At 39.2% G+C, this 24,370-nt stretch overlaps 1 protein-coding gene and 1 long non-coding RNA gene across 8 annotated transcripts; one reads left to right on the top strand and one right to left on the bottom strand.

The window, feature by feature from the left end:
- Nucleotides 1-20: 20 nt before the first annotated feature.
- Nucleotides 21-7,744, top strand: LOC117733226 (membrane cofactor protein-like). Of its 7 annotated transcripts, none has more exons than XM_034536697.1 (14): nt 21-282; nt 1,028-1,124; nt 1,250-1,438; nt 1,578-1,677; nt 1,877-1,950; nt 2,041-2,220; nt 2,358-2,537; nt 3,264-3,443; nt 3,644-3,685; nt 4,445-4,471; nt 4,579-4,629; nt 5,063-5,132; nt 6,294-6,348; nt 6,605-7,183. In XM_034536697.1, exons 2-14 carry the CDS (start codon nt 1,067-1,069, stop codon nt 6,605-6,607), a joined length of 1,209 nt encoding a protein of 402 aa, XP_034392588.1. In that variant the 5' UTR covers nt 21-282; nt 1,028-1,066; the 3' UTR covers nt 6,608-7,183. The 7 variants fall into 7 exon arrangements, with proteins under 7 accessions (XP_034392588.1, XP_034392585.1, XP_034392587.1 ...); XM_034536696.1 differs by having other exon boundaries at nt 175-509; nt 6,605-7,734; XM_034536694.1 differs by lacking the exon at nt 6,294-6,348 and having other exon boundaries at nt 6,605-7,744.
- An 11,452-nt stretch (nt 7,745-19,196) lies between these two features.
- Nucleotides 19,197-21,199, bottom strand: LOC117733624. Its single transcript, XR_004609755.1, has 3 exons — nt 21,070-21,199; nt 20,618-20,708; nt 19,197-19,760 (listed from the first exon to the last, which is right to left on the bottom strand). It is a non-coding gene; the product is annotated as an uncharacterized LOC117733624 (long non-coding RNA).
- Between the last annotated feature and the right edge of the window lie 3,171 nt (nt 21,200-24,370).

Below are 24,370 nucleotides of genomic sequence, written 5' to 3'. Positions count from 1 at the left end.
TTTATTTCAAAGTTTGAATGTGAATGGATGAATCAGTTAGCGGCATGTGTGTTTGTATTGTTGGGAGTTTTGATGAATTTATCCAAATCGTGATCCATAACTTTGTCTCGTCACTATTCGACGTTCACGCGCTGACAATGTCAACAGACCGGATGTCTGTGAAGTTGGTGATTTAGGCTCTGCGTCACTGATGAGAAAGCGACGCCCATTTCCGCCAGGAACTAACCCAAATTCACTGTTGTGGGTCAGCCGCGGTCATCGTGAGTCTTCACCTTCAGTCGGGTAAATCAAATCCGATGAGCCGATGTTTTTTGACGAGCTGCACTACGAAGCCAACCGAAAACTGAACGGAGAGACGGACTAACTCGACGTATCATTGACGTTACGTTAGCTAAACGCCAGCTAGCTAGCTAACGTTAGCTTAAGCCAGTGAGGATATCGATAACGAGCAACTTCAACAACTTCAACAACTCAATTCAACGCGATTTGACGTTTTCTCCCGACATCTGGTAATTCGGCATACATCCTAACTACATAATTGAAAGTTGGAGTTAGTCTTACACCGTTAGTTAGTTAAGTATGACGCGATACCGCCCACGGGTGTGTTGTGATGAAGGAAGACAGAGGGGAGTAACAGGTAGGATCTTTGTCATTTTAGTTTTTAAACATGTGCAGAATTTGCCAGTGTAGCCACAGACATCACATCTGTAGCATTAGGGTCCTAAGTAGTGTCACGTAACTGGCTGATATCGAGATATTTTTAACCGGAGTTTGACGTGACGTTTTCCTAAATATGCGACACAGCACACGACTAAGCAGCTATGCATCGTTACTCGTGATGTTGGCAATTTTAACTTAACCTGAATCTATATTGATGCTCTAGTTCTCTGTAAGTTGAGTGACTCGCTGTCATTGATGACTTCTTGCATTATGTGTAAGTGAAAGTGTTTTTCAGCGCTCGTACGAACTGTGTTTACCAAGTTATTATCGTGACTGTCTTGCTTACATTCGCGTTTGTCTTTTCCAGAAAGCTCATTGATATCGTTCAGACTTTCCAGACCACGTCATGGGCGTCACTTACGTCTTCCTCCTGAGCACTCTGGCCCTTGCCATTCACACTCAAGGTGAGTGGGAGAGCAGAGCCTCCCTACATACTCTGTGTGTGATCATACTGGTGCTTGTTTGGTTTTACCTTATCTTGACCTCACCTCTAGTGTTCATCTCTGTCTTCCTTTACTTTTCATTATAGCTCAAGGCTGCCCCACACCAGTAGCAGGAGACGGCATGAAATTGCAGGGCAATTTCAATGGCTCGCAAACATTCCAAAATGGGCAGAAAGTTACTTTTGCCTGTATTTATAGCTACATATCTGTAGGAGGGTCTCCAAGCATTATTTGTACTGATGGCCTTTGGAGTCCTCTGAGGCTGAAATGCGAGAGTGAATATTAACATTTTATTTTTACATTCAAATTAATATTAGTTTAAACTGGCATTATTTTTGTTGTTAGATAACCAACACATACATTCTGGATGAATAGATTGAGTCATTTGTGCATTAAGGGTTTTTTGTTTTTTAGTGAGGACCTGTGGCTCTGCTGGAGAGATCCAAAATGGGATCATTGATTATGCTGAAGGGATAGAATTTGGCAATAAACTAGTGGTGACCTGCAACATTGGGTTAGTAATAAACTGATTGCTCATGTTCAGAAAATGTGTTTTTTAAATCTAAATCTAACTATCTAACTCAAAATGTCAGCACCCATTATGTTTCAAAATCAAAAAAGTGTTTCTATTCAATTTGGGCATTCAGTGGGGCTTATCAGCCAGTGTTGCCATGCTAAATCTTTTCTTTATTTTTTTTGTATTCCCTAATTAGTTACAATTTAGTTGGCAAAAGCGAAATCTTTTGTGGACACCAAGGGTGGATGAGCCGGTTGCCAGAATGTCTCGGTTGGTAATGTCTGTGCATTAATACAGGGCACATGACCTATACACTCTGTGTCTATTTCCATTCTAATAGATGTCACTTCTATTTTGCAGTGGTAAATTGTCTTCCGCCATCATCGGATGGTGTTGTCACTTTCAAACCAGACAAAGAATACTATGAATACCAAGAAGTTGTACAGTACAGTTGTCCAAACCATTTGACCCTCTTTGGATCAAACTCCTTAGCATGTTCAGAAGATGAAACATTTAAGCCTGATCCTCCAACATGTGTCAGTAAGTGTTTTAACTTTTTTCCGCAACCCTTTCGCAACATTATCCCCAGTGTAAATTCAGCTCTCACTGGCAAACTCACATACTATGTCAAAGGTTATTTTGGGCAATTTAATTCATTTCTATTTTCTATCCTGCAGTGGTTCTATGCGAAGATCCCAATATAAATAATGGCAACTGGGTTGAGGGTTCTCGGCCCCCTTTCAAGTACATGTCTACGGTGACTTTCGAGTGCATATCTGGATACACTATGACAGGAGAGCGCAACCAAGCATGTGGCATAAACAGTCAGTGGTTACCTGGACTTCCAACATGTGAACGTAAGTCATAAATGAAAACTACTGCTTTGTTTAAGTCTGTCAAGAAAAGGCAACCTGTTACATTTAACCATTGATGAACATATATTTATACTTTTCCAGATGCCATTGCATTCTGTTATGAAATCAGTATCACATTCTTCTTTCTCAAGAAGCGCTCAAACAATCGACTTCACACTCAACACTGCGCTTCTTTTGACTCCTGAGCAATAGTTGTGTCACACACTCACACTGGTGAAATACCCGGGTTCATGAGAAACACTAGGACCCGACTTAAGCGTGAAGCAAGGTAGACTCCCTGGGCGTTTGCCACTTCCGCATTTTACTTAGCCGTCCAATCACAGTGGAGATGGGGAGCCACAAATAGCCTGCCACAAAGATGAAGAATTGTGGACTTGATTGGATGGATGTCATGATATTATTGCTTCCAAGTGGATGGTACTAGCTTATGTAATTTCAGTTCATATTTAGTTTTACAAGAAATAACGATTTTTGGATAAAAAATAAGAAGAAATAGGTTTTTGTAAACATGTTCACAATATGACATGGGACGTGCTCTAAAAGTGTTAAAGGCATTTCTCATTTCTTCTTAACGAATAAGTGTATATAACCGTTCTCAAACATTATCTCCAGTGTAAATTCCACTGTGACCGTGTTACTCACATAATATTGAGACATTTATTTTGGGCAGTTGTATTCATTTCCACTTAAAATGTCCTTTGCCTGCAGCTGTTCAATGCGAAGATCCCAAAATACAAAATGCTGACCGGGTTGACGGTTCTTGGCCCCCTTACAAATACAAGTCTACGGTGACTTTCAAGTGCATATCTGGATACGCTATGAAAGGAGCGCGCATCCAAACATGTGAAATAGGCGGTCAGTGGTCACCTGGACTTCCAACATGTCGACGTAAGTCATAAATGAAAACTACTGCTTTTGTTTAAGTCCGTCAAGAAAATGCCATTTGTCCATTGCTGAACATGGATTTATACTATCACTGGATTTTAATTAAAAAATATGAAGATATTGATTTTTGTAAATTGGTAAATATGTGCACAATAGGACCCTGATGTTGACAACACAATTCTGAATACGTTCTGTTTTTGCAGTAATACCAACCACCACACGTCCTACCACCAAGAAATCAATAGGTAAAGTCCACGTTAATGCTTAAGAACCATCTAAAGCCCAAAAGTGTCTGTTGATTAAAATGTTGCAATTTGTTTGTGCGTAAAAACTGGGCTAAACTATTTTACAGTACCAGTGCTAATTAATGTCTTGGATCAATCTCCCAATATTGTGTGTTGTGATAAAGTCTGGATTCAATGGAAAATGCCCTTTTTAACCATTTTTGATCACACCCCCAGGGCATTATGGGCACCTATTTAACAATATATGCAAAGGAAAAATGACAAATGTATTTTCATAGAAAATTCCAATTATCTTTTCCTCCTGTAACACTAGATATGTGTGCTTACGTATTGTGACATCCATCCATAAATTAATCTGCGGTGATAGTTGTAGTCAAATTTTCAAACTACCTTTCCCCATTAGTTAACTTGCTTGCTGGCTAATTTACTTTTTATGTCCAGTATTTGACAAATTAATGGATTATATCAGTTTAGGAAATTATATAATTAATTAATTAATATGCCAACTGATAAAAACATTTATATGGAGGTCTATACCAAACTTGACTCAACAGTGATGAGAGAATGTGGAGAGCACTCATCAAGTCACATTTTATTTATTGAATTTAAATTTTTTAAGTCACAGCAGTCAAAACAAGTAATTCATTTCAATACATTGTCTTTCACGTTAACTTCTTTCTCTTTGCTGAGCCCAAGTTGATATGTCCATCTAAGGATGATGATTTGTTTTAATGTTTTGACTGTACCTCTCTGCTTCAGTGGATTCTGACCCCACTAGCTCACCTGGTAAGTCATCAAAGTAATCTCTCATTATTATTATTATTATTATTATTATTATTTTTAACCAAAACCACAGTTTGACACAATTCTGTCCGTATTTTATTTTTTTACAGCCAACAATGGAAATGGGAAAACCTTAATCGGGTTGGGTATTGGTTTGACGGGTAAGTTTCAACTTCATAATTTAACAGTATGTAAAGAGGTAATGTTGACCCAATTAAGATCATGATGGTCTCAGAACAGCATGGGTATATTACAGTAGGGTCACTATGGAGTTCTAGAGACGGCATCATGTTCTTATTTGAGACAACAAATAACAAGGTGACACCTTCAGCCATTGGAGCACACTCATGCAGTAATGTCTGGATGTGTCATTTTACTGTGTTTTGTACTTTTGTTTCTGTGAAGTTTGCATATCAGGTTTTCATTTTTGAATTGGTATTCTAACAAAGGGCAAAAGCAATAATGAAAAGACAAAGGTTTTTAGGATTACCAATTTAACCCATTTCATGTCAGGCATTTAAATGGCATGCCATTGTCGGCCTCACGGCCCATCATCTTTAAACATCTCAATTTATTTCTTTCCCATTAAAATAGTCTTCACTGGTGTTGTCATTTTCTGTGTGTGCTATTGCTGTGGAGTTCTGGCAATCATCAAAAAACGACGGTAAAATTTGGTTTTATTCAACCCTGTAGACTTTTCTTATTAACATCTCTGACCATTCATGACTGGTGCTTGGTCGCTGCCGACGCTTTTCCAACCTTTTTTAATATCCCAGTGCTTTGTGTAAAGTCAGCACTTTCATACTTTTAAGGCTTGCTGTCTGTCAAGTGTTGCATGTCGAAGTTGGTGCTTTTCAAGAACAACGGTATTTCTCTAGCAAACCGTGTCAATGCTGTAAGAAGCCCTCAAAACACTCTCCTACACAGAGCTGAAGTTCACTCAGCAGAAAGAGCTCCGCCCCAAATGCCTTTTTTATAGTGGTTTTAATCAAGTGCTGACAAAAAATGCATCAAAACTGACCCCTTTTAACAAGGAGGTGTCCAGTTAAGAATCACAACTTGTGGAAAGCTACTGGTTGCATGTTCGGTTTAAGTACGATTTGTAGTTTCTGCTTGACAGCCTTTCTGGTTTAAAGAAATTAAAAACAAATTACATTGGCTAATTTTATCTCTGCAAAATAGGAAGTAGCAGTTGCTGGTGCGTCTCATTTCTGGTTATGTTTCTGAGGAAACGGTTTGTTTCCTGTTGGGGTAGAGTTATTTGTGTGTAATGCCCAATCACTGTTTAGGAGAGTGGCTTAAAAATGATAAATAAACCCTGTCACACCACTGTGTATGTAGTTTGGAAACTTGCATCAACATTTTACAACTCGCCCCCCAAGGCAACTCAATTGGACTGGACTAAACCTTTTTAATGGCTGAAAAGATGGAGGCCATATTCTAAAATTGTGACGACAGAGGATTTGTTACTATTAAAGTTGTTTTACTTTCTGCAGAAGAGGTGTTCACATTTTTATTTTTAAGTGAAGACCCCACACAGTATATGAACAGTGTTTAATTACTATTTTCTGGCTATATGTTTTTACTTTTGTTGCTACCTGTTGATTTCAGCTCTTTTAGAAATGAATGTGTAGTATTTTTGCACCTCAAAGTAACACCCACACAAATGGGGGACAGATGTGAGTGTGTTTGAGAGGTATTAGAAGATAGGCGCTCTGTGTTCTTGTGGGGGAAGAATTTCTTTCTCTGGGCTTCCTGAAACTCTCTCGCTTTGTGTGTGCCCGGTTGTACATGAGCAGTGACTCTGGTCATTATTGGATTACAGCTCTAGGAGAGGCTCTCCTGTCATTGTCCTTCCAGAAGAGGAGGTAGCACTCGCGGTAAGAAGATGGGCTGCCAAGCACACTTAAACTCATTTATGCCAAAGGAACAGATCCTCATATCTGTATGTCCATAATGTATTACTAATCTTTTCTTCCTAAGCTACTGACTGACCTTGAGTAACTGCCTGCATCGCTTCTCTACTCTACACAGTCAATGTGTTCCTCTTTCACAGGGCTGTCACGGTTGTTTTTGCAATTTGTCGAAACATGTCTAATTTAGACAACTTTTCTCTGCTTCTTCTTTTTTCTGTAGTAAGCGTCCTGTGGGTCCAGCATTACTGCCTGTAAAATCGCTGGTTGAGAAGAAGATGTCACTTTGAATGTACATGTGCACGTGAATGGCACAGGCTTCTGCTGAAAATGTAGTTTCTGAATGTCTTGAGATTCAGAAACCTCAGCTAATTGAGCTCAATCTTTAACTTATGCTATAAAACTACTCTTCTAATTTGTTGACAATAATTTGAGTCTTTGACAAGGCATTCACAACTTATTTTTTCTATTGCACTTAATTCAATTCAGTGATGTTTCGGAAGCCTTCCCTTTCCTTTTTAAAACATCACCGCAGTGTTTCAACACTGTAATTATGAAGGACTGAGATTTCACGTTTGCTCCAGAGGCTTATTTATACTCCATGTTGATTTGAAAATGTTTGCACTGCTCAGAGCACAGCTCAGCCTCGTCACATTCGCTTGACGATGGCCTAAAACGAGCAAAATCAGCTTGAAATACAGCTATTATGATTACATTGAGTTGGGTTGAACCTCAATAACATTCAATATTGCAGATACCTGTGTTTTACTTGGAACACAGTGGATTTGCCTGGAACTATTTACTTTTATCACAAATTAAACCATTTATGAAACTGAAATGGACTCATCCAAAAATACATTTGTATTAAAGAGAGACCTCCTTGGGCCTCATGTCTAGTATATTCAATTTTCACTTTCCTAGAGATAATACAAGAATCTGTAAAACAGAACCAAGCATTGCCAACTGCCTTACTGCACAAAGCCAAGTGTTTTAGCTTGTCAGTTTATTTAAAGTTTTTAATGGAGGCTTAATTGTAGGCTTACGTTTTGCTTAATGTTTGTTAAATAATTATCCATGTTTAATGCCATATTTGGCACATTTTGTGTGTAGCCCGATAACATCACCAGATTTAGTTAAACAAATCATTTCTATTTTATATTAATTCGTCAAAACTCCCACCCGCCTCCACACAATGTACTGGTTTCTTTCCTGTGGTTGTATTAAGATAATCTGTATTTCTTGAACAAAAATGTGTTTCATCTCAGTAAGATTTGTGTTTTATTCTGTGGCATGGTCTTATTTTTGTGGTACTTTTTTGTAATTTAATTTGTGAAATAAAATAATACCAAACAATGTAAGTGCACAACCTTCGCTTCTAATTCTCCCATTGACTCGTACACAATGGGCTAGATGTGGCCGACCATTGGGAACCATTTCAAACCACCAACCACCATAGTGGTTATCATCGTCACCTCATATAGATGGAACATATGCATGTTAATGGAAGGTATTGTGCATAAAAAAATATATATAATACAACATTTTACAACAAAGTCATAGTATATTGTCTGTCACAAAATGGATAATACCATGAAATAATTAATGTAGGATGATAGTAAGAGACCAGATGATTATACAATTTTATTTGTTTACAAAATAACAATTGCAACAAATGTTAGTCTGTCATGTGAGAAAATGTCTAAGAAATGACAGGCATCCTCGCCTGGGAGGGCTCTGTGGGAAGGTGGGTACTTGATCCAAAAAACACATTGTGTGGCTCAAACAGATGAAGACCCTGATCCAGCAACACACGGAAGATACAGCAAGACAACGGAGACCTGTGGAAATGTGAGATTTAATCACATTTGTGTTTTTTCTTGCCTTGAAGTGCGCCCTGAGGGACAAATAAAGCATTTTGAATTAAATTTGGTATATTTTGGCCCATTCTTCCACACAAATCTTGAAGCTTTCGTGGGCCTTCTATCAACTCTGATCTTTAGTCCTTTCCATAGATTTTCTTTTGGATTCAAGTCAGGTGATTGGCTGGGCCTTTCTAGCAGCATACCACCCTGGAGTGCTTTCATTGTTCTCCATTTGAGAACCATGGTATAGTCAGTCATAAATCAAAGCCATAGTATAATATGAGAAAAAAATCAAATGTGTACAAAAGAATATGACTAACAAGTTAAGAGTATTTTAAAGCAAGTCTGTTATTAAAGTGTCAAGTATATATTTAAGTGAAAAGTATACATACGAGTATATATAAGAATTTCATAATATTAATCTTCAATGACTAACATGGAAACTGTCTTGATATTCTGAACATGATTGAAATACAAACTGTGGGCACAGACTCATTCCCCCCCAAAAAGATTCCTCTAATATTCTACTCTACAGTGCCACCTTGTGGATTTGACTAGAACTTGTTTAAAAAACTTTTTTTAAAGTGCAGGGCTTTAAACTTCTACTTACATGAAGGATCTGAACACTTCCTCCTCCACTGCAAACATCAATAAAGGTTCCACGGTGAGTCAATGTGTTTAATTTGTAATTATTAACAGTAACGTTGTCAAACCACAGTCTGTAAAATAAAGAGCACAGCTTACCTGCTCAATGCTCCTCGGGGTAAGATGAGATCTGTCCTTCACCGTTATCAGTTTCAAAGGGTGCTAGAAAAAAAAGCCGACTCAACAGAAAACACCAAGAGCAACAGGTCAAACTTAGAGAGAGAACAAGGAGCTGGAGCTGCACACCACTGGAGACTGGTGGACACCTCTCCAGACACTTCCCAGCGGTCTGTTGCTGGCCAGTGAAAAAGAGTTCCCACCCTAAGAGCACTGATTTCAAATGGTGCTAGATAGATGACAATACTCTAAGCCACTATCTGAAACCAGCTTCCAAGGGGGGCATCCTTCTGTGGCGTAAGATACACTCACATCTAAAAACAGAATAATGGAAAATAACAGTTGTTTGTTAAAGAAGGTTTTACTGAGGGCCTACTTTAGATTAATGTCATCAAAAAGTCTGTACATACATCTTCCATCACAAACTAAAAACACATCTTTTTCGACTATACCTTGAATAGGGAAGGTAGCGCCGTAGTAGCACTTTAGTAGCACTTAAATGGCTCTTACTGATAGCACTTTGTAGTTTAACTTTATTGAAGAAATGTTACTTTCTCGATTCTTGTTGTTCTGAGTTTGTCCTCATCGTTTAATGCACTTATTGTAAGTCGCTTTGAATAAAAGCGTCAGCTAAATGACATGTAATGTAATGTTTATCATTGTTTTGGTGTATACTGATTGCTGAATATTATACACTTGCCTGGCCTTTTAAATCCGTATTTATTAAACTAAAACATGTAACAGAACATCAAGAGTTTTGTATTGTTTTGAGGCAGACGTATATTTTGGAACTACCTTTTATAATCAGTATAAACAACTAAAATATAGTGAAACAATAACAGACAATGTAATGGAACTGAACCTCCAAGCCTGCAATGATGTGCTCACAGTATACTTTTAACGTATATACACACACGACATGTATAGAAGCTCTGCTTATCATGACTAAATATTATACAGGTGTGATTAGCCTGTTCGGGTGAGGCCCTTCTGGCTGTTACAAAGTCGAGGTTGAAAACTAAAGGGGACCGTGCTTTTGCCATCACCCCTCGGCTTTGAGGAGATAACGCTCCCAGAATCAGTAATTGCTCTTAAATCACCTCTTATATTCTGTAATTTGTAGTTTTATGTGTGTTTCACCCTATTGTACGTATTGTGCGTTTCCTTTTTACCTTAGTTTTGTCTTCTTCTTCTGGCCTCGCTGTTTGTCTTTCTGTTGTTATATTGCCATGTATTTTTTTTAACTTTGTTTTTAAAAAGGTGCCATACAAAGTTAATATTATTATTGTTAGTATTATTAAATCAGCTCTATACATGCTGAAAATGACACATGGTTTAAAAGGGCAGTGTACCTGATGATGGATGGGACTCTAATACTACAGCGCCGCCTTGTGGATTTGACTGGAACATTGTTCAAATGATCCCTCGATCAAGTTGGCAGAAAAACATCCAGAGATGGAATGTAACCAGTGCATTACCTTAACAGTGCCTAAGTACAATTGCAAGGTTATTGTACTGTTGTACAACAGACTGTCACAGGGACAGATAAAGGAGAACATTCCTGCCCACTGCTATAAGACTTGTACAATAAATCACCTCTGGCCAGATCCTCCTCAAATTGAACATCAATAAACCTAAAAAAAAATAAAGCACCGCTTTCACTTTATACTTTAGTTACACTGTATACACTTCCATTTTTATTTTACATTTTCATTTCCTTTATTATTTAAATTCTTAAATGTAATATTGCTATTTTATTGTATTGTATATTTGTAAACATGTTTGCTGCTGCTTCACGAAATTTCCCCCTGTGGATGAATAAAGTAATATCTTATCTTACTCACTACTACTACTTTAATGGAATGCTTCTGTTTACTTACATCAATACATTTCAATGGAAATATTGTACTTTTTAATGTGACTATATTTATTTGACCGTTTAGTTACTTTACAGATACATGTCTTACATACAAAACAATACATTTAGCAAAAAATATAAAGTTTGGTATTGCGACTTTTAAAGCGACTTAGTAAAGGATTTGAATACTTCTTTCTCCACTCTAAACATCAACCACCCTTGTAATTAAACACAGTAATTGCTTTGTCCATCTACAGTCTTCAGATGGCACAATCCTTCTCAGGGTAAGATGAGTATGTCCTTCACTGTAACCGATTTCAAATGGTGCTAGAAACAAAAGCAGACTCTGAACACCAAAAGTAATCGGTCAACCTTGGAGAAAGGACAAAGAGAGCGGTGGTTTGTAGCCCACTGAGCGGTGCTTCAGGAAGTGATGCCTTAAGCTCCGGACACCTCGTGCGGTACTTCCTGTTGCCGGCCAGTGAATTACACTTCCCACCCCAAGAACACTGATTTCAAATGGTGCTAGATAGATGAAAATACTCTAAGCCACTATCTGAAACCAGCTTCCAAGGGGGGCACTGCTGACAAAAAGCATCCGTCTGTGGCGTAAAACACCCTCAAATCTAAAAAGTAATGGAAACTGACGTCAATAAGAGCAGAAAATAGTGGAAAACAATTTGTATAACTGGTTGTCGGCTCGACCCGAGAAACAAGTCATTCCCCATTAAAATGGAGAGGGGATCTCAGAAACATCTGACTAATTGAAACAGAAAGATGTTTGTTTGAGAGAACAAAAGAGTGGTTCTGAGGCAGCAGCACTGGATGCCCCGTGGTCCAGGCCCATGCAGCATATTCTTAAATCGTATGAAATGTAGAAACTACCCATCGCAGGTTCTGTTTGCCGATATTAATTATGTAATAAACAAAACAACACAACACAAATATGCATGGCATTTAAATCACAATAGACTGTGGCCTGGGAAATTAGGAACGTTGAACTTCTAGGGATAGTTTGGGTGTTTTGAAGATGGGGTATGAGGTACTTCTGAATTGTCGGTGTATAACCGACAGTAGATGGTGGTCAGCACACCCCCAGTTTGAAGAAACAAGACCAACAAACTAAACAATGTACTGCTGTTGACGGGGGCAGCAGAGAAACATATTGTATCTCCCTAAAAGAACGACCATGAGACCTTGCTTCTAGACAGCTATTTCCGATGGGGAAGTGAAAGCTTTGAATGCTCTGGCCAAAGTCACACGACTCCGTTGAAAAGAACAGCAATCTTACCTCGCAGAATTGAGGGATTGCTGCTCAAACGCTGCCTCAATAGGTTCGTTTTGGGTTTCTGCGACATTGCTGAATACAAACTAACCACATTCCCACAACGACGTAAAAACAAACCAACCGATCAAGGCAGCGGTAGAGCGGAACCTACTGTGTTCTTCAAAGTAGAATTACTAATGTGCGTTTCCAATGGAGTCTGGTTGCTATGCGAGAGCATATAGATAATGGCCTCTTAAGCTAACCCCTATCCCCTAAACTATCAGAATTGTGAGAGGACACTGAAGAGATACCCGCGGTTAGATGCCATAAATGCCTCTAGTCTCTAATACGCTGATAAATTAATAATAGGCATGGGAAGCTTTAAATTTGGTCCTTTTCAACCTTGATTTTCACAGAAACCTATCAGCATCTTAGAGAGAGAGATGAAAGCACCAGACCCCCCCCCCCCCGCCCCTGCCCCCCGCCCCCTCCTCTCTCTCAGCCAAAACAAGAACAGACACACAAAACACAGCAACTGCATGTCTTTCAAGCTCACCTGCAGCTCTATGCATACAGAGGTCGATGAGTCTCCTCCTCTCTGCTGCTTGGTGGAACAGTGGGGATGATAGTGTGTTGTTGTCCGGCCACTACAAGGGAAAAAGCAAGGAAGTGAATTGCTGGCAAAGAGAACCATGACGCAGATACGTAGCAGCAAAGCACTGAGGGTGGGGCAAGGACAGGTAGTGGCCAGTTCACGGACTTGTTGCCAAGTTTTTCAACAAAGTACAAATCTAGCCAACCGTTTTTAACATCATTTTTTCCCCCTCCTGCTGTTTTTACACTTTGCATGCAGGAGAAAGGACCGCTAACAATACATTGTCTTGCTTCAACCACTCCTCCATGTCCCTCCAGTACACACACACACCCACACACAGTCTGCCTTAATTTCGTCATGTTTACAATGACAAACACTACTTGTCTCAAAACGTGACTAAAGCCAAATCAGAGAAGCTAAGCCCCAGCCAAAATCATACAATTTACTTAGATTTTCATAATAAAAAGGAAGGACAACATCGCCACGGCCCTAACGCGTCCTTATCAGGCTACAGAAGGACCAGGCCAAGATTTTCTTTTATCAGGGCTGTTTGTGTAGGGCTATGTATGTGTGTATGTGTGTGTGTGTGTGTGTGTGTGTGTGTGTATATGTGTGTGTTTGCACTGTAGCCACAGTGACGGCTCTGATCAGAGGGCCTGTCTGTCCGTAGGTGTCTGGTTCCTTTGCATGGCTGGCTCCACCCAACCCTGTCAGTTTTCTTTTTTTCGGGGTTGTTTGTTGCTTGTGCACCACTGGACCTGTTGTGTAATGCTTAGAAAAGATTTAAAGGGACAGGAAGCCTTCAGAGAGTGGCCAACAACAGAATCAGGATTGAACTGCGGAAGCCCATAGTGGTGAATATCACAGCAATTCTTATTTACAGAGAAATAGGGATACAAAACCAACAGTAAGCTGGTCTCACAGTGAGTGAGTAAACTGTGAAACATGAACAATACACAATTTGTACAGCTGTATTTTTCATAAAAATACTATACAAGTTCAAATACAGCTCATTGCAAAACAAATACACATATCATAAATACACTTTCTGCAGGGAAGCTGTAATAGTTTTATCTCGTTTCACGATTAAGCCTTTTGTTAACTGGTAGACTAACCGCAATGTTAACTATTTTAGAAGAAATGACCCCCCCATAGTGGTGAAGTGAGAACTAGCTCCAGCGCTATTGCTAAGAATCATCATCATCATGTTCTTTTAACGACCATCTTTATATATTATTAAAAAAAGACAGTGATAGTAGTTATACCATCAGCACATTGAGAGGAGAGGGAACGAGAGAGAAAGGGAGAGAAAGACGCTGACTGTAGAGGCTGGAGCTGCAATGCAGAGCACGGGCAGCCACACGCGCTCTTGCATCATCTTAGAAACGTGGCATCTTTAGGATGTTGGAGAACGAGAGGACCTCTCTTGTCTAGAGATTTAAAGCCTTCCTCGCCATCTCAGGTATCAGTGTCAGGCATGCAGGAGTGCACAGGGCAGCCAGGGTAACACTATATTTTACTGGCACCATGGTATCCCATAATTTCCTCAAAAAGAGCCAATATGTCACTGCAAATTTGTAGAAAGGCTTCTGGAAGGAACCATGTAGTGTGGTATGAATTGGGACAGTGTCTATTGGTACATTTCCAATTAATTAATTCTGATTAACTGCTGGTGCAGCCTCGAGAGAAGATTACATGCAACTATCTTAAATGTGTCTATAGGCAAGAATATGGAGTAAATAAATATATTCTGTCATCAAATAAACTTATTTACTCCGATTGAAAACGGTCACATCGGCTAGAGCAGCGGGTTTCTCCAAAACTACTGGACCTCTGAACTAACTCTTGGGAAATCACACTCATATAGATTATTCTATCTGTTTTTGATAACTAATGTCATAACTAATGAAATATGTTGATGACCGGCAGCGATCTGATTCATCTCTTACTTGCCTTCTAAACCCACCTTGTAAACTAATGTTACAATTTTGACAAAAATCCCTGGTGAACATATATGTATTTTATTTTAACAATATATTAACAGCTCAACCCATATAAACCTACACGGCACTCATGTATCCATGGAAAGGTGTTTCTGCAACTGCAAAGCCTTTGTGTAAGAGAATAGTGCTTTTTAACCAATCAGATGTTCAACTCCAGCTGCTTGCTTGCAATAAGCCAATAAAGCACTGGTGTGCAGCTTGTGAAGCTCCTCCCACCCAATGAGAACCCAGCATTGGCACGATGGCCTGTGATGCAGCAGCTTTAGGAAGGCCAGTGCTTGTGAACTGGAGAGGAGCCAAACCGGAGCCACCAAGAGAGCAAAGTAAACAAGTTCTCTCTCTTTCTCGATCTCAGTTTCCCTCTCCTCCTTCCCTGTCTTTCTCCCTCCCTCTGATCCTGAGCCATGACATTTAGCCCCTTCGGTTTGCTCGATACAAGCCGTGGATTGGTTGAAGAGAAGTCCAGCCTAAAAAATGACTGCGTCACCATCTGCTACGCAGAAACGCAGAAACAAATGTCTCGGGAAGGTTTATTTTGCCAAATCCCAGTGGCCCTGGGGAGCGAAAACAAAATCACATGACACATGTGCCACGAGCCACAGACACCGAGCTGATCTGTTGTCTGATAGCAGCGTACAGCTGGATCCCAACCAGTGTCTGCCTTCATACATGCCTGCTTCTCCGTGCTCACTCGTTCCTTTACCTCCTTCAGGAGTTCACCACCAGTAGGCTAGCAGTCAACAGTTCCAACACAGACACATAAATGTCCACATGAAGTGACCGACAAATCGTTACCCTCTTCTGCTGAATTCAACAACCAGCTTATCCTGTTGTTTTTAAAGGCTACTGTAATGTCCACCTGGCTGCGTCTGTGCACACTCCCATACAAGGGTGTATTAAATGTCTAATACCGTTTCATAATAGGTCAGATGGCACCATGCATGATTGTATTCACCTATTTTCACCAATGTAATCATCCCTATTCCTCCTGGTGACGGTGGAAGAAAAAAGCGATGTTTGAATGCCGTGATAATTCTCTGCAAAACATTCCTGACCGAGCTTCGTTCGGTTATTAGGAACCCTCCAGAATATTCTTTTGTTAACCCCTTTGTCGCACCTCTGCCCACCCAAACCACTTACCATGCGATCACAACAAGACCTAGAGAAACTGTGTCACATCTTCAGCATCCATGTTGAACCTCCCGATACCAGCTCCTGCAAAGCACACACAGAGGCGCACGCACACAAAGACGCAAGCACGCACGCACGCGCATGCACACACACACACACACACACACACACACGCGCGCACACACACGCAGAAAAACTACCAAGGAGGACGGGGAGGAGAAAGCCGAGGTTGTCCGAAACCATTGTGGCGACTTCAGGTGAAAAAACTCGATGACTCTGGGCTTCTGTTATCTCAGCTTCCGTTTCTCCTGACATGAAAAAGTGACGTAGCAACTAATCCAAAATCTCTCTCTCGCTCTCTCTGACTTGCTCGCTCGCCCTCCCTCCCGGTACCTCCCTCTCTCTCCCTTTCTGCCATCCTCTCAAAACACACGCACTCTTTATTTTCATCTTGTTGCAACAGCAGAACTGCTATTAGTCTGCTACTTCGAGCTAACACACACATACAGAGCAGAACCCACACTAATACATATGTACGTGCGCATGCGCATGCGCACACACACACACACGCACGATTACGCTCTTCCGCTTCCCGACTGTGACGCAGCACTTAATTCTCTGTGCTTTTATACCACTGTTGTGGCAACACAATGCAACTTCTTGATCAAGCTGAGCCAGAAACACATTAGCTAGCTGCCACACAAGGCACGAGAGCATAGCAGACTGCGGTTGAAGGGACCCTACCACCGTGGCTGCCTGTCCCCAACGCTGTGACGTTGCCGTGTCCCCATTTCCCCCCCATGTCCCCTTGTATTCGGGTCTCTCTCCCTCTCTGGCGCACTCCTCTCTGCTCTCGGCTAGAGACTCACTGGCTCCTCTGCCTGTGAGGCTGAGCTGACTGAGCCTCCTCGATCACCTGACAACCCACTGCTTTTAAAGGCACATCACCAGCTTGTGTATCAGTTGCATAAGCACTCAGATGGTCTTTTGGCTTTTTAAATACAGTCTAATGAGGGACACCTCTTATCTCTCAGTCTGCAGCAAAGGGAACATTAATAAGATACTCTATTTATGTTGTATCAGGATGTTGTAATGTCCACATGTTGGTTTTTCACGTGGAAAACATGCCGATTCTTATTCAATGTCACTACTTTGAGGAGCAAGCATTGAAGTGTGACGGGTGAGGTGATTGACTTTAACAACGACACTTTGACACTTTACCAGAAATAGGTCTACCACACATGTGCTTCTTCTTTCAGGTCTCCACAGCTCTGCAAAAAAGGAAACTGAATGATGTTTCTATTCAAAATAACACTGTTATCCAGTTAAACTAATAATGCATATTGTAGAAGAACAGGAACATTAAAAAAGACATTCCTGTATAATATATATATGCAAGTGCATTGTATTGAATGTTAACCGGGAACGTAGCTGTTCCTTTAAAAGGACTGCGTTCCTGTCTTATTAATAGTCTGGTTTGGTTCAGTCAAACATTAGCAGAGATTATTTTAAGAACTTTTGGCATTCTTTATCTGATTGTTCACATACCTGGATCAGAGGTCATCATTTGTTATGTAAATCAGACTGAAGGGCTGCGGGGTAGATAAAAAGGAGAAAAACACTTTTCAAGAGGGGGAAATCAAAAAGGAATGCCCTAACAATCATTGAAATAATCTAATTGTTAACATGAACATGAGTCAAGCCAAATGTGTAAACACTCCATCGAACAAGACACTCAGAGAATTACAGCCTTGTGAATGCTACATAAGCCAATCTATCAATGCCATACACCTATGGGACCAAATGATACTATGATTCTATTTTATACAAAGTTAAAATCAACGTTAAAGTTTAGACAAGGCACAAACCATCCGCCTATTTTAATGTCTGTTCTTTTCATTATCCTTCAGTTACAGGTCTAGATTTTCATCTGGCCGTTCATATGGCTGTACATTTGCTTCCCTCAAGTAGCTTTTGATGTCCTAATTTCACCTTACATGACTGAGAAAGGAGAGCATCGGCAAAAGAATCAGCTTTCACCCTTGAGCTACATGGGACGTGTAAGGGATCTGAGGGATCAAGGCATGTTTGCTCAGAGCCGACTGGTAGATACTGATTGTATTGATCTGAAGATTGAGGTCTATCTTCTCTTCTAGGATGAAGATCTCTGTCAATGCACCCTATGCAACATGACTACAATAACACTATGGAATATGAATGTTGGGCATTTGGTTTGGTGCAACATTTTCTCCTTAGAAGATTGCATAAACTCTGACAAACTAGACAGCCATGCCTCGGATTTCTTATATTATTTTATTTAATCATAGTTGTAACATTATTGTTATATTTTATTATTCAGTTATTGTATTGTATTTAAGTTGTACAATTGTATTTGATTATATTTATATTTTAATAATCTACTGTTTATTTGACATTACTATGACTTTTAATTTAGCTTTTAATTAAATTACATTTTTTTTAATCATTTTATTATCTCACCTGTATTTGTCTCAAATTTTGAATTGCTTTATGTTTTTGTCTTTTTAACTGTTTTCTGTCTTATGGCTTGTCAGCCATCTATGAAGCACTTGAAACAGCCTGTGTTAAAATGGTGCTATACGAATAATGTTTGATTGATTTATAGATTGATAATAGTAAATGCATTACTTTGCACCCTATATAAAATAACTGATGCATTTAATTATATTGAATGCTGTCATATGTCTGTAGCAGTTTTATCATATCCATTCATTACAGATATTCAAGTGTTGTTGATAACATGGGAATTCCCAATTTTCCCAACATAATCAGCCTCTAAAGAGAACAGGAAGTTTATCTGACAGTGTTTGTGCTGACGGACACACGCTGCAGCTTTAAAGATACACTGAAGTACTCGTCCTTCCTGTCTGCTATTTATGCTCCTCATCCAGTGGGTAGTGTGTTAATTTTAGCCATGTCATCTATCAGGCATGCCTGTTCTACTTCCTAAACCCTAATCTCTCCCTTGGAAAGGTGCCGAGTGAACGCCATTGATATCGCTTTTGGCTGTATTGGGAACAATGGACATAGCTCCTAAATGCACTTTCACATACATTCATAAAAATATGTAATATTCTTGCAATGTTTTATTGAAAGTAAACCGTGTAATATTGTTATTTTTATTACCTGGTTTCTTAGAAGAATGCAAACAGGCTCTCTCTGGAGATGTCAGCACGTGTTCCAGCATCATGCACGAAAAAGAAGAGATTCATCCTCGCCAGGTCCCGAGGAAATCCCAGACCTTATTTCAAGACATGTCAAACATACTACACGGTGAATTAAAATGTTTCCCCTTAGCCTTCAGTAGTTTATGGCATCACAGTGTTGGACAAAGTCAGAAAAAAGTGACCGTACAGAAATATTGTAACACTTTGATGTCTTGCAATTGGAAGAACTTTATTTGGAACCAGATTTCATCATTTTGGTTGTTAATATGTATATAATTTATCACTTGCTCCACGTTGCACTTGAATACTATGCAACTGGCCAACTGTGACTTTTCAACAATAATAAATATAGATAGTGCACTGTTGTGCCATTCGTCCTAGATGTTGCCGGCTGTGTTTGCTGTGACGTGTACGTGCTCTTACCTTTTCCTGTAAGTTGAAAGTAATTATCTGTGAAAAGAGAAATAGCAATATGTATCTTGAACTAAAGCTATTCCAATTTCTTAGATTGCCTTTTTTTATTTAGTTTTTATTTCCCATTATATTTATTTCCTTAGAGCCCAGTATATCACACCATTGAAGAACATTTATTGTTACTGTTCCTCTGAAGCAAAATAAATGGGTCAATCGACTGCAGTCGGTTTGGGGTTTTGACATCAGGAGATGTCAGTCCTTGGCTGGATGTGTCAGTTCTCCTGTCAACAAAGTTACAGGGCACAACATTAATAACAACATACTCGCTTCGTTTTGCCCTCACTCTTTAGTGTTGCATTACAACTTATAATAATATCTGACTCATTCGAAGACTGTCTCTAATAACTTCATGCTCAGTAAAAGATCTAAGCTTGCACAAATCCGCCACCGTGTGTTAAGTAAGAGTATTGCTTTTGGAGGGTTTGTTTACATCAGGAATAAAAAGTGCGTATGACAGAAACCTCTGGATGGATGGAGCTGAGTCAAGGTATTGGCCCAGGAGGCACACGCACTTAATGTTTACAAACAATACACATCTTTAAAAGTGGCTTTTCTTTAAACTAAACTATTTAAAAAGGAAATCTATTTCTGCAAATGCATAATGAAAAAAAATAATCTTTAGATCATTTTAACTTTAGGTCTATATTCAATAACATGCTGTTGAATGAAGAGGTAACTTATTTTACATTTCTTTATCGATGTTACAGTTTAAATGCAGTATGCTCAGTTGGAAATGGTATTAACTACATACAGCATGATGCACTCTGACACAAATTCAAAGTCTATAATTAAAATTTCTTGAAAACGTAGCCACCATTTTTTTCTCTTGTGAATTATTTACTTTTTTGTTTTACTCAAACCTAGTTAAAAGTAATTTCCCCTCCTATATAACTTTAAAATAAACTTAGTATACTGCAACTTAGAATATGTACATTCAAGGATATAACACGTTTAACCAACTGTATTCAATACTAAACTCCTACTAACAAACACAACTAGTATAGACATAAACAATAACAATATCTACTACATCAATTAAATCATTACTCAGTACCATATGGATGCAAAGACCACTCACTCCGGAGGTAAATTGAAGTGCGCAACATCCTCCTGCAGCAATCATCCAGCACACCTCTCCATCCCACCCTGCTATTCTGCCCTCTCACTGGCTGCGAAGAAAAATAAGACACAAATCCATCTCAGACATGTTTTATAGGGAAACAGCTGAGATCAAATACCCTGCGTATTTCCGGGTAACGTTGCAAACAACGCTGGAATATCGCACTAGCCTATATCGCAATAATAAAGTCGCAAGCATGCAACAAATGACCAATGGCCTTTAATAGAACAACAACTAAATCTTGACCGTTTATAATCAAATCATAATTATAAATCACTAAAACAACCTACCACCCACCATCGAAACGCTGTAACATACATCCATATAAATGACGGTACAGTATATAGTATACAGGAGCAAGTAGCTGAAAGTAAATAAACAGCACTCTCTTGAAAGCTAAGATGGCTTACCGCTTCTTTCGTAACACGTCCGGTCCCTTTACTACTCCGTCACCGCTGCCATTACCTCCCATCAAGCTCCCAGTTAGTATAAAATCCAGAGTGGTCCCTTGAATTAATGAAAAACCCTGTCCATCGACATTTTCACAGCAACACAAACTAGCCACGCCCACCACACACACACACACACCACACACACACGCACACACACGCACACACGCACACACACACACAAACACACCCCCGTGTCCTGATTGGACGTTTCTCCGACAGACGTCAACCGGATCACATGCTTTTGACGCAAGTTTACAAACAGGCGCAGAGAGCGAGGACCGAGCGTTCTCTTTAAACATCCATGACAAAGAGTACAGGCGAAACAAGAAGGTACACTGCTCGGTACTTCCGCTTGAGCTTAAATTCCAAAATGTTCCCCATATTTTATACGGGCACTTTCCAACCATTTCCTGATATTAGGATGTCATATTTCTATAGAACAATGCGTATAGACTAATGAATTAAACAATATAAAATGAACTAAAGGAGCTTTCCTGTTTAAAAAATAAATATTGCCACAGCTTGGATATTCTTTCAGCATCCGGATATGCTAACAAATATGTCCCATGTGCCATAATAAATCTCATAGCAATTCGAAAAAACATATTCATAGAAACTAATTTATTACAATTTTAATATAACATTTGCACCCATTGGGCACCTTCATTTAAATCTTTAAATGGTTAAAGTAAGCAAACAACCCCACTGCTTGACAAACAACTCAAACCATGCTCACTTTAAAGAAGCAATACAAGCAAAGACAAAAACACAAATAGCCTACAAAAATATCTATAGAAAAAAGCTGATAGAGTATGAATGTGTATTATGTAGAGTATTATGTGTATGAAAAAAAACGGCTGAACTTTAAACTTTTGTTGGGCCACGTAAATCATATTTCTAAAATCAGTTCGATTTTCACTTGTTTCATTTCACTTTCACTTTACTGTTTGTGGTTTGCCCCTAGAGCCGCAGCAGGGGGCATCCTAACACAACAATCACACTCAAACTTCCCTTTAATCTGTATGCTTTACTCTGTATTGTATGTTTTAATCTGTATACTTTACTCTGTATTGTATGCTTTAATCTGTATACTTTACTCTGTATTGTATGTTTTACTCTGTATTGTATGCTTTACTCTGTATTGTATGTTTTACTCTGTGTTGTATGCTTTACTCTGTATTGTATACTTTATTCTGTATTGTATGTTTTACTCTGTATTGTACACTTTAATCTGTATTGTATGCTTTACTCTGTATTGTATATTTTATTCTGTATTGTATGCTTTCCTCTGTATTGTATGCTTTACTCTGTATTGTATATTGTATTCTGTATTGTATGCTTTCCTCTGTATTGTATGCTTTACTCTGTATTGTATGCTTTACTCTGTATTGTATGCTTTACTCTGTATTGTATATTTTATTCTGTATTGTATGCTTTCCTCTGTATTGTATGCTTTACTCTGTATTGTATATTTTATTCTGTATTGTATGCTTTACTCTAGCTATAGTCTGGATTATTTCAACGTGGGCCGATGTAAATCACTTGCAGAATGTACGTGCCTGTTTCAAAGTGTGTAGATTATAAATGAGCATTTCCATTTTATTATCTAAAGCCTGAGGTCACACCTTTTTATAAGACTGATGAATTAGATTCATAGTATGCAGTGTTATTGTGCCATCTGTCTGCACTTAAAACAGCTTTCGTAAATTATCATTAGTATGCAATCTACTGCGCAGTCTACGGTTCACAACAGGGTGTGAAGGACTTTCTGTGGACAGTTGCATCAGTGGAAAAAAGAGACAATGTCTTCCAGATTGTTTCCCGAAGCAGATGTTGGGAATAGACAACGACTGCACAGAGAAATGTGCAGGAAACAGACAGGATATCAATTTAAGTTTCCGTTGTTGTTTTCCATTTAGGTGTCTATGGAAACAAAATATTACATTTGAGCTTTTCAATTTCCATCATTCCTTAATTAGTATATTCATTTATTTGATAAAGCAGCGCAGTTCCTTCCTTTTAACGGTGATCTTTGTTATTTTATAAATTCCCCAAATATACTTGCAAAAGACTACTCAGACGCGATTACAAAAAATACAATATAAAGTAGGCCTATAGCCTCATACCACATAGAATGGTGTGGTATGAGGATGGAGAATAACCTGCAGTTTATTAACAATAAACACATTGTGTGACTTTTTATCAGGGCTAATAGGGTCATGACAAAAGCATTGACTAAAACCTTACTGGCCTGACACAGCTGCCTGATGGGACAGTTACAAGTAGGATGTGTCTGCATGGTCACTCCCTCATGCGTACACATTAGTCAGTGGAGCCTCATATTTGTGTTACAGAGGGACACTCCCTTAATCTGGATCCCAGCTTTGAAACTGTATTGTACATCTCCCTTGATCCATGTTTTTTGGGGAGGGGGCGGGTTCCAAAGTATGTGGAAGTATATTATATTTCACTTGACATGCACTTTGGATTTTGAGATCTTTGTGAGCGGATGCATACTGTTGGGTTAATGCAAGGGTGATGGATGACAGATTTTTAAAACCCTTTCACTGCTGCCAAGGTGTCAACAACATACATCATTTCGTCAAGGTCAGACAACAACATACATCATTTCGTCAAGGTCAGGTGGAGTGCGTTACTGAAACTTCCTCTTCCACTCATAGGCCTACTGTGATTGGTTGGTAAATTGATTTAATCTGAAAGAACCTAAAAAAGCAGGTGACCCATCCAGAGTTGTGTAAGTTGATTCAAGGTTAGGATCCATTGTGATCACAGATGTGGGTCAGAAATGCTCTGATCCAGTGTCTGTGTAATATCACGCACGGTAATGTATGTTGTTGATTCACAGAAAACTATAAGTGAGATTAAATTGTCCACAGCAATTAATTCTGACAACTGTTTTGTTTACTCTCCTCCACAGTAACAGCATATTTACGGAATTGTGTGGCAACTTTCCTTTCCTGAGCAACCAGCTCTCCAGTCACAATAACAGCATTATTATATGAGCACTCATCCCATACAATCCGAGTGGATATATATATATATATATATATATATATATATATATATATTCATATATTCATTCAAGGGGTTGCTCCATATGATCACCCAACTGTGGCTCTACTGAGTACTTTAAAGTCTTTCAGCTCATTGTTTGTTGTTTATCCCTGAAACTGCTGGTTCACAACGCTGGCTGGTGATGCCAGAGGAAGCAGTGAGCAGCTCACACGGGGAACCACCA

Source organism: Cyclopterus lumpus, chromosome 7 (assembly GCF_009769545.1).
Source record: "Cyclopterus lumpus isolate fCycLum1 chromosome 7, fCycLum1.pri, whole genome shotgun sequence".
Taxonomy (NCBI): Eukaryota; Metazoa; Chordata; class Actinopteri; order Perciformes; family Cyclopteridae; genus Cyclopterus; species Cyclopterus lumpus.
Note: the sequence above shows the minus strand (reverse complement) of the source record. Positions and strands in the feature narration are given on the sequence as shown.

Coding starts and splice junctions, on each gene's coding strand:
- LOC117733226 (XM_034536694.1), top strand. CDS start 1,067: ATGGGCGTCACTTACGTCTTCCTCCTGAGCACTCTGGCCCTTGCCATT. Junction 1,439..1,577: donor TCTGAGGCTGAAATGCGAGA/GTGAATATTAAC, acceptor TTTGTTTTTTAG/TGAGGACCTGTGGCTCTGCT. Junction 2,538..3,263: donor TGGACTTCCAACATGTGAAC/GTAAGTCATAAA, acceptor CTTTGCCTGCAG/CTGTTCAATGCGAAGATCCC.